This window comes from Antennarius striatus, chromosome 2 (genome assembly GCF_040054535.1).
Source record: "Antennarius striatus isolate MH-2024 chromosome 2, ASM4005453v1, whole genome shotgun sequence".
NCBI classification, from domain to species: Eukaryota; Metazoa; Chordata; class Actinopteri; order Lophiiformes; family Antennariidae; genus Antennarius; species Antennarius striatus.
The window spans coordinates 17,309,025-17,325,643 of NC_090777.1; the positions used below are offsets into that span (position 1 = coordinate 17,309,025).

Genomic DNA, 16,619 nt, shown 5'->3' on the forward strand with positions numbered 1-16,619 from the left:
ACTATAAGGTTCATGGAGCTCAACATTTTGCAGGAAAAGACCGAAAAAAAACCCCCCTTTTCTTCACCAATGTTGAAACAAAACCAAACAGTTGAATGGATTATAGAGCAAGTGTGCAACTAATACCAATGCAGCCTTGTCGTTTTGACAAGCTGCCTCTGTTCTTCTTGTCCTGGATGAGCCTTTCCTCCCAGTGCCGGCACACAATAAACGGTTAATCCAGCAGAGGGTGACCGCCAGCAGAGGGCGCGTTCCTCGGTTTGAAATCAAGTCGCTGTTTGGTGCGTGGAGGCGGAGTTTCATTCTGCTGACATCGTCTTTGACGCGCAAGCAAGTTTATCTCCATCCAGACAGGACTCACAGGACCGACATCATCATCATCATCATCATCATCATCATCACCATCATCATCATCATCATCATCATCACCATCATCATCACCATCATCACACTCCTTCCAGTCCGACTAGAACAGCCGCTCCCCAAAGACAAAACGAACAGGATCTAATTTGTCTGACAGGCAGAAATCGCATCTAGAGCTGCAGGATGCTGGCGTGCACAGAGATGATCACCATGTGTCTTCAGTCGGCCAAGCGCGAACACTTGAGGACACTGGGGGAGCTTGACCGCATCCAAAATCAAGGCATCTCTCTGGTCCAGGATGTGAGTGCGATTTCTTTCAAGATCAAATATTTATTACAGCTTAATTTTTTTTGTCAACGCACCTCTTGAAATTAATGTTCGTTGTGTAGCATTGTCCATTAAAAATTTACACTGTCCTTCTCTCTTTGGGGATGGTTCATTTTGGGAGTAATGCTTCTCTGCCTCCCATTCACATGCAGCCCTATTACCTTAGTAAGGTGAGATCTACCGGTGCGTGAATAACAGTTACGCAAATGTTTTCGTTCATTTTAACCTGCTTTTAATGGTCTTTGATCGCTTCAATTCGCTTTATTCCCCCCTTTTTCAGATGATAACGAGGGTCGTGACATTCATTGTACCCTTGATGATTCATTGTGTTGGTGTGAATCGTCATTTGCTGCACGTTTTTGAACGAGCAGCCAGCCAATCCCGCAGCCCTTGAAAGCAGAGGAATGTAATGTGAATTATTTAAGCACTGCTTCCACAGTTGACAGAGGTTTGAAATATCTCCTCTCTCAGCTCCCAGCTGTACAATATCAAAAACACTGCACTGCTTATTGATGATACCAGTTAGTAAATGCAGAATTTCATTGAAACAATGTATTAATATGTATGGCTTTGCAGCTCCTGTGACCCCTTTTAAATCAGATACTACAAGCATCCCTTGCGCAGAAGACTTCCTGACAGCAGGCTGTTCATAAAATTCTCCTTGAGGGTAATTATTGGTCAAGGAGGGGAACATTTGACTGCAGCAAGGATGCATGTGCTTTAAATCCAGTTAGCATCCATTCTCTCCAGCCAACTGCTTAGTGAACTCCAAAACAGGCATTTCCTCAGTGAAGTTATTACCATAGCAGAAAGATGGTCATTTATTTTTCTGTATAAATAACGACTATGATACCTTGAAGCAACCTCCTCCTCATTTGTTGCATTTGAACTTCATAAACTAAATCACAATAGAGCTCACATTCTTACTTGGAGGAGAACACTGAGCCTATTTTGTGCTTTTTTTGCCATCTGCCAACTTGTTACTGCTCAGTTAGTCTTGATTTTTTTAATCTGTTAGTGTATTGATATAAATAGACAAGTAGAAGGACTATTGATATTTTTAAAAAAGCTCAGCAATTTGCTTTTATATCCATGAAAGCTTTTTTCAGTTCTTTGCAAAATAATTTTTTGCTTCAGAGGCTGATGGGAGGCATTTTGTAAATAGCAATTGATGGTGTAGATGTTCAGGGAGTGCCAGTTACTCCTACTGCTGTAGATTTATTGTGCTCAAGAGGACTCATTGTGGCATATTAACAAGCCCCAGGGGCCGGCTGAGATTGATATTACAACTGAGCAGCATTCATGTAGCTGTGATCTCCGTTATCTCTGGAATGGCAGCGGCACATCCTCCCACTCGACAGCATAAAGGAGGAATAAAAGTCTTTAAATCTCAAGCTCTTCCAGAGCTGATCATTATTTCTCTCAATTTGTTTCCTGGATTTTATGGAGAAGCATCATGTCGGTTTCCTTGCACTCATCTTTTATGGGCTGTGTGCATCAGCATCAGTCAGCCTAGAGTTGTTAAAGCACTGCACCAGTGGTGTTAGATGGTTTTAGTCTGATCTCAGTCCAATTATTGAGTTGGAAAATGATAGTGTGTGTTTTGGATCTGATTGAAACTTCACACAGGTTGAACATTTGCTCATTTCCACCTTAAAGTTTAAACTGTCTGGTTTTCGTTTGATCACTGGATCCTGACAACTCCTGGTTTCTATGTATATTTTTTTCTATATCATATCATGGTTTCTTAAGTGACTCTTAAATTAGCTTAAGTTGTTTTCTAGTCCATCATAGTCGACTCATCTACATTCATTTTTGCCAGTGAAACTTTAGTGTGCTAGAGATCAGTGGAGACTTCTCACATCAATTTGCATTAAATAAGGAAGCAGCAAAATTAATTTGATACCACACAGGGATGGGGGGAATTTTTGGACTCGCTATGCCACATGCTACAAACTCAATGCCCGTTGGTCAAATGTGGCCCGCCACATCATCTTATGTGGCCCACGAGGGCATAAAAGCTCAGAGTGTCTACAAATAAAAAGGCGATAGTTTTTTTTGACCAAAAACTACATTTCCCACAACACAGTAATTAAGCCCATTTTAACTTTGACAAAAACATTAAAAAACAAAGTTAATGTCTTGATTTGTGTTTGATGTTATTTTTCTTTATTCACTTGGATAGTTTGATCCTTGACTGATGGACTTATTTGGGTTTCATAACCTGACAAATTAAAAACCTTTATGTTATAACAGAGCAAGAAGCAAACATATTGTATCTGTGCAACTGTAATGCTTGTAACTTGAATAAGTATTAAATTCAGAGTTACTTAACATAAAGTAGTAGTTACATTTATTTTAAATTACATTGAATTACATTTAGTTGCATTGATAAGTTACAGCCATTATTCAGATGTGGCCTTCGGTGAAAATGAGTTTGACACTGCTGCGCTATGCATTCATGCAGTTAAAGGTATATGGATTTGCAGGGAATGTCAAGTACATGGTTAACAATCATGCAGGTGTCACACCATGCTTTTTTTGAATCGATAATGAGACTAAGAGACATATCCTGACTGGAGGAGGGGTGCTTTAAAAAACAGGACGTGAATAGATTGTGTCCTGGTGTCTCTGGTGACAGATTTAAGTGCTCCCTTCCACTCTGATCATGCATTTAATCAACAAGTCACTTCAACTCTCTCCCATGTTTGCCATGAATGAACACCGAGGGTGTTTCTTCCTGCTAGCAGGATTTGCATGAATGGGGAACGATGTCAAAACTGCCTGACTAATCTCAATGCCTGGAATGAAAAAAAACTAGAATAGTTATCATTTCAAAGCTTCACCAGGGTGTATAAAAATGTCATTTCCTAAAAGAGGTATTACGTCTCTTTATGCTCTGACAAAAGAGCACATTTTTTTGGGTTACATTCTATTCTGTCTGTCTGTCTGTCCATCAGTCCGTCCGTCCGTCTGTCTGTCTGTCTGTCTGTCTGTCTGTCTGTCTGTCTGTCTGTCTGTCTGTCTGTCTGTCTGTCTGTCTGTCTGTCTGTCATTTAGTCAGTCCATCTATCTATCTATCTATCTATCTATCTATCTATCTATCTATCTATCTATCTATCTATCTATCCATCCATCCATCCATCCATCCATCCATCCATCCATCCATCCATCCATCCATCCATCCATCCATCCACCTATCCATCCATCTATAAATAAATAAATACTCTCTTTTTATTTGCTCAAAGCTTTTAAATAATTTTGATGTGTGTCTGTCTCTTTTCTTCCATTGTCTTGTGTTATTTCTTCCTGTACCTAAAACGTACTTTTCTGTACCTCTTGTTACAGATATTCCGCCGGGCAGACAAAAATGGTGAGTAAGCAAAATATTCAGTCAATTATATTATATGGTTGATTAAAACCCATTCAATGTTATTAGATATTTAGAAGCAACATTTTGTCATGTCAAATAGGTGGTCTGAGAGGACCTATGTGACTCTGGAGAGTTCAGGTTTATCTGGTATCATTTAGCTTAAGTTGACAACTTGAACCTTTTTAAGAATACCCGACATAACTGCATAAAGTCCCACTGTATACATGTGGCCTGTGCTGCTTTCCCCAAGTAAAAAAGCTTTTTTAATAGTCCATGTATTAAAAATGAGTAAGGGCCATTAGTTTCTGTTTGTAGTTCTCTTGCAAACATATCACTTTATCATTTGAAAAATGCATTGAATGTTTCCTTTCAATGCATTGTTTACCTCAAAGGAAGTCATTCCTCTAAAAATATCTGGGGAAATCATGAGACATTCAGCTGTTAGTGAGAAACTGTGCAGAAAAACACGAAAATGTTTTTCCTGCTTTTTTTTATTCATGCACTACATCTCAGTTTCATAGCATCTTAATTGCAAAAGGGGCGAGTTATTAATGCATGTGGAGTATTGTATCTTCATCCTGCTACTCAGGATAATATGTTACATAACTAAAGGATTAATGATTCAAATGCGCTGCCATGAGCGATGGCTGTCTGGCACTAATGATGATGATGATGATGATGATGATGATGATGATGATGATGATGATGATGATGATGAGAGTCCAAACGGGATGGTTACAGTTTTATTTAGTTATGCTTCATGGTGAGTAACTTCTTTGTGAGGTTGTGGCTGAAAAAGCAACATACTGTAGGTATGGTGTTTCTATCAGAAGTAGGTGATGACTTAAAGCTGGTAAAGGATTTATATTACATTTATGTGAAGTCCTGCATTCATTCCTCCTCTCAACTTCCCTCCTCCAGGAAGACAAAGCAAGCGGAGAGAACTTTCTCTCATGTTTACATGTTTCTCTCATGGCAGCTAACCTAATTTTGCAGCAGAGCTCCTCTCTCTCATCTTCACAAACCCACTAAGTTGTGCAACGGAGAGGAAATCACCTCCTACCAATCAGCACTGAGTGGGCTGATGCTTGTTGGGCTCTGTGGATTTATCACACAATAAGGGCTGACTATCAACTCACTTCACTCTTTCCTTTTTTCATTATTATAACGAAGGATTAAATATTTTAATGGCAAACTGGCTTTATATTACTGCAAGAATATAGATGAATACAGAAAGCTTTGACTCATTGGTCCCATGCTGCTTGTGAGAAATTATGCTGAACTGCACAATACACATACACAATACACTGCACATTTGGTTTGTCTCAGGTGAGCTGAATTGTCGACTTATCATTGCAAGTAATGGGATAAAAAATGATTTGTCAAGGCAAAGGCATCCTGTAGGCTAATTTGATTGATTCTGAGGATTTATTCCGTTTGTATTATATTTTAGAACATATTTAAAATGTAAAGTACATAATATGTTTTTGCTCTTTGTTTCCAGACTCAAAACATCATTGTGAGGTTTCTGCCCTGTATATTAATTAACTGTGTTTGATACAGAGCTGCAGCAGGCAGGACTGTAGAAACATACTCACAGGAGTACAGTGATGCAGAAAAAGAGAGAAACACTATCAGCAGTTTGTGAGAAGCAGTAATTTATTATATATATTTTCAGAGACTTTGAAAGAAATGAAATGAAATGAATATAATTCCCCCAACGGGGATAAATAAAATTCATTTCATTTCATTTTATAAAAATTCCCAGAAAATATATAACTACATTTGCAGAATATCTAGATAATTTTAAATTTTTATTCTTTTCATATGTTTCATTCAGTCTTACCTCTCAAATTCTCCTGAAAGGTTCTGTTTGACTTCATGAATTGTTGCTTCAGTTCACCTCTGAGAACTTTGAGCTTTAGGATTTGGAGCAAATGTTTGTGGAAAGAAACAAGCTCAAGAGGAGAGAAAGATTTCAGCTGCGGTTTTTATATCAGTTTGAGGTCATTAAAGCTAGCAAACAAACTCCCGTCTGTTGTGAGCTACTGATTCATCATCCAATCTAAAAAACAATTTAATTTCCCTGTAAAGATGTCATGAAATGCCACGGTCTCTCATGTGGTTTCCTCATGAGGTTATAGTTACGGTTTTGTTAAATGTAAGCAGGTAAGAGCTGTAAAAGCATTAAACGACTTCAAGTTTTCTTCCTGGAGTACAAAAGAAAATCTCTATTTCAAAGGGTCACAAGAGTCAAGAAAACTGTAGCAGTCTACAGTCTGTAGCCTGAACCTGAAGAATTCTCTCAGTGCAGCTCAGACTAACGAAGAAAACACATATCTTACACCATTCAAACTGTATTATAATTGAGTGTTAATGAGCACTAAAGCAGGCCTGATGGAGGAGGTTGGCGCATGAGTGAGAAGTGCACCAGAAGATGTTTTCTACTACATCACTTGGAATGAAAATTTTAGCAGAAAGTTTGATAAAAGGATTATTCATCATCCCCAGAACACAGCACATATTCAGCAGGCACTGACTTCCCTTTGGAGGGTGTGATCCTTGAGTAAAGATAAGTGATAAGGCAGTAGCATTTGCCATGTCAAAGTATTTTTAACAAACCAACACATGATATTAGCTTGATTTCCCAGGTGGAGATTGCAGGGCTGGTGCCCAAAAGGGCTCAGTGCTTACAGAGCAAAGCTGGCATGATGGAGGCATTATCTCCTCATTGTCTCTTTATTGTGGAGAAGACAACATTATTAAACTGTGCTGAAACAAGTCCACAGTCTTTGCTCCCAGTTTCCCCCAAACTTGCAGTTCCTGCAGGTTGAAGCTCCAGCATCTGCTAATTAGAGGGACCGCTTACCTTTAGCACACACTTGTGCCTTTGTGTTTGTACTCTGAGCTGCCATTAACATCTGCTAGAACATTGACTCGTTCACATGTTTTAATTGTTTTGCAGTTCCACTCTCATTTGGGACTGTATGGTGGTGCTGTGGTCATCACAGTCACAAACCACTATGGATCCACATGCCTCCCTGTGTAGAAGTTCAGTCTTTCCTCCAGTGTCCTACTTTCTTCCTGCAAGCCAAAACACACAGTACTGATGAATGATTGAATTTAAATTGTGCATCTGTGGGATTGTGTGTTCATAACTTTATGGTGGCCCTCTGTCCAAGATCTGTCTCACCTTTGTCGCAGTGATGGCTTGAATAAGCTTCAGCCCCCGTGATCCATGACATGTTTTATTGGAACTGAATGCATGGATGGAGCATTCAGCTGTGAAGAAATAAAAGCAGCAGGAATGTGGTCTCAGTTTGGTCATTATTAGTCACTTGTAAATACTCATGGCTAAAGTTATTGAGTTGGATGAGGAGAAAATCATATACAAACGGACTCATATTTATGGATAAGTCCATTCAAAGCAATTCAAAAATTGTGATAAGATTTTCTTTGAATGTCCTGCTCCAAACTCATCATTTAAATTAATTTAGTGTGTGTGAGCTGGACAGACTGAAGAGGTTTTATTTCTCACTGGATTGTGTTTTTTCAGATGATGGGAAGCTGTCCTTGGAGGAGTTCCAGTCATACTTCACAGATGGCGTCCTCACTGACGCGCAGATGCAGGAGTTGTATTATTCCATCGACAAGAAACGAACAGAGTAAGAACACCTTTGTCGTCCTCCACCTGTCCTGAAAATTCCCAGGGTTAGAGACGTGTTTGTACACTCATGAGCACCAATAACATCATAAAATTGTTACAAGCCAATTGGCATCTACCCGTCAACCCTTTTTTTTTTATTATCGGATGTTGTTGATGTAGCAAAAGTGATGCAGGTGAAGTCTGCTGTAATAATATGTCCGGAAAGAAAAGAAAAAAACTGAATAAAATATTGAAACACTGTCCTGAGGTCAATTCATTACATGCATAGAAACACTGGTGTTGTTTTATAGTACGGCAGGGAATACCGTGGAAAAGGTCAACTGTTTTGAGACAGTAATAAGATAATGCAGTACTGTACTGATATCCTCTCATGCCGACACGTGTCTCTGATTTTCAATTGTGTCAACTTTGACAAAACAACAATAAATGTGAAAAAGAAAACGATATTAATGGATAATGGCGCTTGAATTCTACATGGTGCTCTATGAATTCAGAACACTCTTCTACTCTGTATTCTTTGTGTGATCTAAATGAAGAGGAGTATGAGTATCTGAGGCCAGGGTACCAAATAAAATAGACCAAAGTGGGGGATGTACAGATTTAGATTGGCATGGCAAAAAAGACAACGTGACGACATTGATAAGAACATTAACATGTTAGACTGACATTTCTGTTTTTGACTTGTTCTCATTGCCCCACAGCAACCTGGACATCGACAAACTTTCAGGTAATTATGAGCTTCATTCCTAGTTTCTTATACAGCTGATAACATCATCTTTATTTATAAGCCTGAGGTCTGCTCTGGATCGGTAATGACATTATCCAAACACGCCTTGTCTTGTCCATCTAATTAATGCCATCAGTGTCATATTGATTTATATTACATGCTGTTCCTGAGAAAAACACCACTTACGGACACAGAACACATTAAAACTTTGTCCGTCCACCAGAATACTTCACTCCACACCTGGGAGAATATATCAACGTCCTGTCAGCTCTGGAGAAGCTGAATGTGGTAATTTTGAAGGCCATGGATCAAACTAAAGAGGTGAGTAACATTTTACACCCCTAATATTTTAATGTGAAAAGACATTAGCAGACTGGTGTTCCTCTCAACAGCTTTCAGACATTTGTAAGGCTTCTGCATGCATCCAAGGGGCCAGGCAAGTTATTTTGTTTGTGTCCCGGCTGTCAGTTTGAAAGTCTCCCAGTGGTCTTTGAGGTCGTGCAGAAACACAGCAGAACTCTGCCCACTACATGTACTCTGACTTCACTGACAGTACATTTTCCAACATGAGCTCATCTTATCTGTTCACTCACAATGCACAAATTACTTCATTCAGCAGCTGTGAAGTGAAGCCAAAGGACTTAATTCTGTTAATTACAGTCTTCACTGAAAAAAGAATGCATTTAAGTTCCTGTTACCACCAGTACTAGTACTGCAGGTTCATTTACCTGACTACTATTGCTACTACTATTTTTAGTACTACTATTACTGCTACTTCGGCCACACAGCTTTTACCACATTTTTTTGGGGTCATCAGCTATTCAACCGTCAGTGTTGCCAGGCAACAGGTGCAGCACATCGTGATGCAGGGATAAGGACGAGACATTGTTCGCAGACAAGACCATTCCTCAGGGGATGCGATACCTGGACTGAGATGCAACCACTACCAGCTGGGGGGGCAGACGATGAAGTTACTGATGTTTGTTAATTAGCAGTGGTGTTTGGTATTGTAAATATTAACTAATATGACACTTGTGTGGGACAAATTCTTCTTCATAAATGAATGAAATGTCCACAGAAAAGAAAAGAAAAAGTTGATATGTTTGTCATTACAAGACTGGAATATCTTTATTTATTTATTTTTTGTTCTAAACCTAACTACCTGTATTGAACATACCAAACTTCCTCATAATGGTGTTGGAAGAGAAATTAATTAAATAGATTCTGTTATTCCAGTTCATCTCCTGAGGGGTGTAAACCACTCAAACTAATATTGTTCCAACCCATCCAACAGTTATAAAGACACATTTCTCTCAATACAGCAGCTGCAGGATAACAAATGGTATTTGTCCTGTAAAGGATTCTTCGTGTGTTTGTGCATCATGAATGTCTGTACACAGTCTTTATACAGGTAATGGGATAATTCAATGGAGAAGGGCAAATTTGGATCTGTAAGGACAGAAATAACCCAGTTGTTTTTGAACAGTTTCAGTGTGGACCAAAGTACAGTAAGGGATCCACTGACTGCCAGTGTGATAACTTGAGCCATGCTACTCATGGCTAACTGAAAAGATAACTAAGATATAAATAGATTATAACATGAGGAGGATAAGCAGGTTTTCTACATTAATATAGTATATTAAACCACCACAAGGGAACAATGTTACTTCTGCTGTCCATCCTTGTGTTAACTCTTATATCTTACATCTTACATTTCACATAATAGATGATCTGACTATATTCAACACCTTTTGTCTTTTTATTTCAAGTCAGCATCCATCACCACAGCACACACCTTTGGTTTCACTACATGTATGATCCAGACTATTATTTGTCTTTAGAAAAATATTGCTTTGGAGTTGAAATAGAGATCAGTTCTGCTAAAAGGACCAAAGATTTGCAACAATATTACTTTTACTTGTGCAGTATTTCCAGATAGTGAGACACTGCATCTCATCAGATTGCCCTGAACACATCAGGGAGGTTTATGAAGATCACGATGCAGCCCAGTAGAGCAGAACCCTGTAATTCCAGGAGTTGCAGGGGCATTTGAATGCATGACCCTGACATGTTCTAGGAAGACGCATCAAGCAGATCAACACCAAAGAATTCCCACATGTGCAGACTATGAATAGATAAATGCTCAGATATGGATGCGGACCTACAGTATAATGACGTTGTTCTTTGACGTAAAAAAAACTTTACTACTTACTCTACAGAGAAAGATTATTAAAAGAGAGAGGATCAGGCCAAATAGAAGGAAGATAACACTAACTAAAGCTGACAAATCCCCCAGCTGTCCAAGCTGCGATGTCAGATGTCCTCCGTGTAACTGCAAGCAAACACATTTTCCATTCTTCAGCGCCCATGATATCTATCTATTCCCCTCTTTTCAACTCTCACTTTTCTTTCTCTCTCTTTTGTGTCTTTCTGTTCTTCCTATCTTTCTGTTGTCTTTCTGGTTTACTTAACTTAACCCATACCAGGGATGCATATTTCATGTTGAGCAGATGCTATCCTTCACCCTCCTGAGATCAGTGTTGTTGATTACTAAATGGCAAAATCAAATAAATCAATCCAATAGCAATTTGCAGTGGCCATCAATCCTTCCATGTAGCTTTTAACAATAAACTACAATTTTTTTAATCCAATCCAGTTTGTGATGTTGGCATGATGTTGAGGAAAATCCATCCATCCATACATCCATCTTCAACCGTTTATCCGGGGCCAGGTTGCGGGGGCAACAGTCTCAGCATGGATGCCCATATTTCCCTCTCCCCAGACACCTCCTCCAGCTCCTCTGGGGGGAGCCCGAGGCGTTCCCAGGCCAGCTGAGAGACATAGTCCCTCCAGCGTGTCCTAGGTCTTCCTCGAGATCTCCTCCCGGTAGGACATGTCCAGAAAACCCCCCTAGGGAGGCGTCCAGGAGGCACAGATGCCCGAGCCAAGCAGTAAAAATAATCACATTCCTGCAGTTGCTTTCTTGCCCAGAGATTAAAAACAAAATAGAAAAAGAAAAGAAAAGCAGACATTGGCTGTGGTGTTGTTGCTCCTCTGTCTCAAAAAGAGAGGTAGGAGAAACAATTCATTAATCACATCATCCAGCATCTCTTTTGCCAACAAAACAGATTACACAGAAAAAGCGATTCTGACAAGCTTCTGGCAGTTTTCAAAAGTCTCCCTGTCTTTCTTTTTGTGCTATATTTTGCTACACCCCAGGGTGCTGGTTACGGTGACATGCTTCATTATCCATGAAAACTTCACTGGCAAAAAAACAACAACAGCCGCTGCAGGAAAAGATACGCTCTAAGTGAAGCCTCTCCAGCTGACATTAATACGTCATCATAATATTAGCTTCCAGCGTACAGAACAAACCATTATCACCCTGACTGCTTTGCCTTCATTAATTTAGGGAAATAGAAATCACACCATAAATGTTTCTATAGGTACCTAATATAAGACGGTCTTAGTTCTTTGTAAAGGATTGAAAACATAATCACTACAAACAGCACCCGTACAAGGGTTTGAGGCTGTAAAGAGATTATCTAGGACCAGTGAATCAACAATCATGTCACCTGTAAAAACATAACCATAACCTTTTTCAAACATATTTTTATCCATCCTCCTTCATTCAGGAGTATCAGGGTTCATCAGTGCTGGGTCAGTTTGTGACACGCTTCCTGCTGAGAGAGACCTCCACCCAGCTGCAGTCCCTTCAGTCGTCACTGGACTGCGCTATGGAGGCGGTTCATGATAAGGGCTGCACAGGAAGGATGATGCTGCAGAAGCCCGAGGATCTGTCTCTCCAGAGGGTGAACAAACGCTCGGGCAGACGCATCCAAAAGAACATGTGTCTCTCCCCGACTGACCCCTACTCTGGCATGCTCACCACAGGTATGTCTCAGGAGCATTGTTGGCTTATTGAAAAAGATTGAACTCAGAAGGACGGTTTCAGATGGTCATTGAAAATAAACGTGTTTCAGTTTGAAATGCAGCCACTGTTCAGACAGCATGTGTTGTGTTTAGGGGTCAGCGTGGAGCCAGACAACCATTGGGTGTCTCAGATCAATCAACTAGAGCAGCTCGTAGACAAAATGGAGTGTGAGGTTTGTATGAATTCTGTTTTTATATTTTACTGCTTCCTCTCTTTTGACATTTAGTGGACAGGCATGAGTGCATCAAACTCCGAAGTTCCAAAGTATTCGTCTATACCTTGATTTGATTGTCCTGCACATGGAGCAAAGCGTGAAAGGGGTTATCGGATGGTCTTCGGTCTATCTGTTGATGATGCCTTTTGGTATACAGTTTATTTTTCCATTTCCATGGTTACAAGACTTGGAATTTATTCAAGTGGTTTTTTTTCAAATCTCAATATTCATATCAATATCAGCAAAACTTTCTGTGTGCTTTAAATTTGCACAGTGGTGCATTTATTATGATTCAACTTTTAGTTGTAATTTTCCATCATCCAATTTCACATACAGGGTGGTGCATATTTTTGAAGTATTGAGATTATTTTATCAGCTGAATTGCTAACTTCAGATATCAAGCAAAAAAACTTTATATCTTTTTTTTACATTTAAAAACCTTATTTATTTATTTATTATTTATCTGGTATCTAATAAGTCATTTAAATGGCAGCATCACTGGAATATTTCATCCTATAGAGGAGAGTCACAGCACCACATATGCTGTGTTCACACAAACATGTTTGGGTTTTTTTAGCTCCATGTGTTACATCGACATACGTTTTCCCCCATAGGATCTTTCTCATGAGGATGAATGGCTGTTTGTGAAGTTTGATTGCAGAGGGTTAGCTGTTAAGTTAGAAATGTCAGTCATATTGTCTGAGTCCTGCTCAATTTTTCCAGACATGTATAAAATTCCTGCTTGTGTTGACCTGTGTATAATATAGTCTGGAAAGTAAAAGCTTTCACATAGCTGATGAGACCAAGTATTGTTCTTGATGTGTTGCACAAATATTGGTACTGCACAGATTCAACCTGTCAGTGGTACTTTGTGATAGCTGACTTTAAGGCATTTTATATTTCTTTATATGTCAAAAAAGAAAAAAAAAAGTATTTAAATTAGGTATTTTCTTGAGTTAGATGTCAGTGCTGCGAAAATAATAAGCTAGCCTGTTAATAACACCAGTGATGACATTTTCTTATCTTGGCAATGCAGACAGGAACATAGAAGCAGCATACGTTTCCAGGGATGTTGTAATGCTGTAGGAGAGATGTGGTGATGTCGGGCTTGCTTAATCCTTACTGACAACCTGGAACATGAGGGAGGTTTTTTAAATCATTTTTTGCTGATACTTGCACCCCACTAAATGAAATATTTATTTTCAGAGCCCACATCTGGAGCCTCTCAAAGAGGATACATTGGCAGGGACATATAATTCGGTAGGTGCAATGTGTGCCAAATACTCTGCAGTTACAATAGCATGAAAAGCTTGTCAGATTTTAACATACTGTTGAGGTGTTTTTATTCATGATGTTCAGAACAGCTGGAAAAATTGCCAAATTTAAAAGTGAAACTCACATGCTGATGTTATTTATCTTTCTTCCTATGCTCTATGTCTAGAACATACTTCTGGTCCAAAGACAAATGTCTGTTAAGGAAAGGGATGTGGAGCACTTTCAGCAAGCTCTTAAAATCTATACAGATGCCACAGGCAGTGAACTAAACAACCTGCAGTAAGTCCTTTTCTCTGTTTTGATGCCGTAGTTTGCCTCAGGAGCTCTGATTTCATGGAGCCTCTTCAAATTCTTTCATTTCCCCCCAAACATAATATAGAAGTAACCCTATCTATATTCTTTATGAGCCCTCTCTCTGTCTGTATGTCTCTTATATTTTTAGCATTTCAGTCCAGAACCTCCAGAACAGACCATGCTTCATCATGTATGAGTTTTGGCAAGACCGTCTCTCCTGGATGAGGTAGGGTTAGAAAAAGCTTCAAGTTTGAATGAGGCAAAATGGAGTCTCATTAATTTCCTCTGTTTCCTCTCAGCTACCTGCAGTCCTCCATCAGCAAGACCTTCCAGCGCTGCATCATCGAGTCACTAGAGGAGCCAGAGATGGTATCCACCATGCTCCTCCCAGGTAGAAAGCAGAGCCTTCAGAGATTATCTCATTCATCACACATGAATCCAGTTTGATTTAGGTGACAGTTTCAGGATTTGATGATTGAATTCTCAGTTGAAATATGAGTATAGAAAATATAATTGAAAAATATAGTTGAAAATACCGCATCAATTCTCTTCCAATACGTTGTGCACATGGTATGGTAACTGCATTATTTCTGGATTCTGCCATAAAAATGAGCAAAGCTGTAAAAAAAAGATAGATGGAAAGAAAGAAAGAAAAAATACATCTACAACCAGATTTTCGACCTAAGACTATACAGGTTGTAACATCATTACTGCATCTCAGCTCAGACTGTTCATTTAAATCCTGGTGTTTTTTTTAGCCCAGTACACTTTTGTGAGGTGTACATCTACGTTCTCATGTGATATCAGTGTTTTAAATTCTGATATTTTGACAACGCTATAAAGGAATATAAATTATATTAAGCTGAAATTTTACATAACGTCTTTCTGGGATTATAAATCATGGAAGTCAACAGCTTTCAGATGGTTTAAAGGAATCTTTGATGTTTCTATAATTACTTTGCTGTAAATCCAAAACTGGTAAACTGCAATTAAAGTGTAAAGTTTCTGCTGCTTGTGAGAAGCCAATGTGAATACATACTGTTTCAGATAACATGCTATACTGTAGAAATACACATTATACTTCTTTTCCTGTTGTTTCTTATTTATGTGGTACAAACCAGAGCATAAAAACTGACGCTTATTTAATTTTCCTTTAACAGCCTCTTGGTGGATTATGAACAACAACTGACAGATTGAAGCCGCCGCTGCTGTTCAGCACAATAACAGCAGGATGAAGAGGTCATTGTAGAATTGTTTTATGCTTTTCCCTCTTCTTTTTCCCTCATGGCATGAATAGGTTTGTATTTGAAAAGCTTCAAGGCTATATAAAGAAAAAATGGGATGAATCAGTCAATCTTGGAGAGAAGGATTTGAGGCAATGCAATATTTTATTGTGTGATCAGGAATTGTGCCAAGATTACTTTTGTTTTGCATTGTATTGGCACATTTCTTTCTTTAGGTTTATAGATGAGATTTGCATGATTTCTTATTTGTCATGTGCAAAACTGCTTAAACACGATTCAGTGTCGGTAATGCCACAAAACTAGAAACACAACTGATGTGTCCATCTGTCTCTATCCTGTCCTCATCCTTCAGTAAAGATAAAACAGACTTAAAGGCAGGATAACCTGCGTTTCCCTTGTTCCCTCTGTGGTTTTGTGCTTTGTGGTCTCCTTCAAAGCTTTGCTACGTAGTGTCTTTTTGTTGATGGGTTAGAAAGCCATTAGATAGAACATAGTTAATGAATGATTACGGTCTAAACTTGTACCATCCGTGTGCAACTCCTGCACTTTAGAAAAACATGGACCTAATTGTGAAGAATGGATATTTATTGTAAATGTGTTAAAAATGTAGAATTAACAAGCCAATAGCTGCAGTGAAGTCGGGCAAAACATTATCAGACAATAACAATTAACCAATTTACTGCAGTTTTCTTGTACTGCTACTCTAGAAATAAAATTTAAAAAGCCATCATATTGCATTTGCAGTGGAGTTACACAGTACAGTGCACACAAATAGAAGTTTATATTTTGAGTAAGTAAAGGAGGCAGAAACTGTTGGGTGTTGAATTTACAGATAAAGTCATTTAAGAATGTTTACAGTTGTAAAGATGTAGGATGAAAGTAATGATTGTTGGATGGTGTTAAATGTACAGAATATTGACCTTTGTTTGCTCTGAGGAAGAATGAACGTTTAGTCTTTCTTTCAGTTGTTTATTATTTCTTTTATGAAGAATTTACAAGTTGTCATGTGGATGCTATTTTTGTTTTCTGGCATGAAATAAAGTTCACGAGTTTATCAGATAAAGGGATGCATTCATTTTATATCATCAGTACATTGTTTATGAACTGATCTAAAAGGAGGATCAGACATGAGAATTAGGTATAAATGATGTGTTGCATTCAGTGGCCTTCTCATGTTTATTTCATGTTTATTATTATCTTA

At 38.7% G+C, this 16,619-nt stretch overlaps 1 protein-coding gene across 2 annotated transcripts; it reads left to right on the plus strand.

Annotated features, from left to right (window-relative positions):
* The first annotated feature begins 318 nt into the window (after positions 1 to 318).
* Positions 319 to 16,575, plus strand: LOC137589017 (N-terminal EF-hand calcium-binding protein 1-like). Of its 2 annotated transcripts, XM_068306395.1 has the most exons (13): positions 319 to 663; positions 4,039 to 4,063; positions 7,029 to 7,166; positions 7,620 to 7,728; positions 8,432 to 8,457; positions 8,681 to 8,778; positions 12,093 to 12,351; positions 12,484 to 12,563; positions 13,812 to 13,865; positions 14,047 to 14,159; positions 14,323 to 14,400; positions 14,474 to 14,565; positions 15,335 to 16,575. In XM_068306395.1, the coding sequence occupies exons 1-13, from the start codon at positions 547 to 549 to the stop codon at positions 15,361 to 15,363; spliced, it is 1,218 nt and encodes a 405-aa protein (XP_068162496.1). In that variant the 5' UTR covers positions 319 to 546; the 3' UTR covers positions 15,364 to 16,575. The 2 variants fall into 2 exon arrangements, with proteins under 2 accessions (XP_068162496.1, XP_068162504.1); XM_068306403.1 differs by lacking the exon at positions 7,029 to 7,166.
* The last annotated feature ends 44 nt before the right edge of the window (positions 16,576 to 16,619 follow it).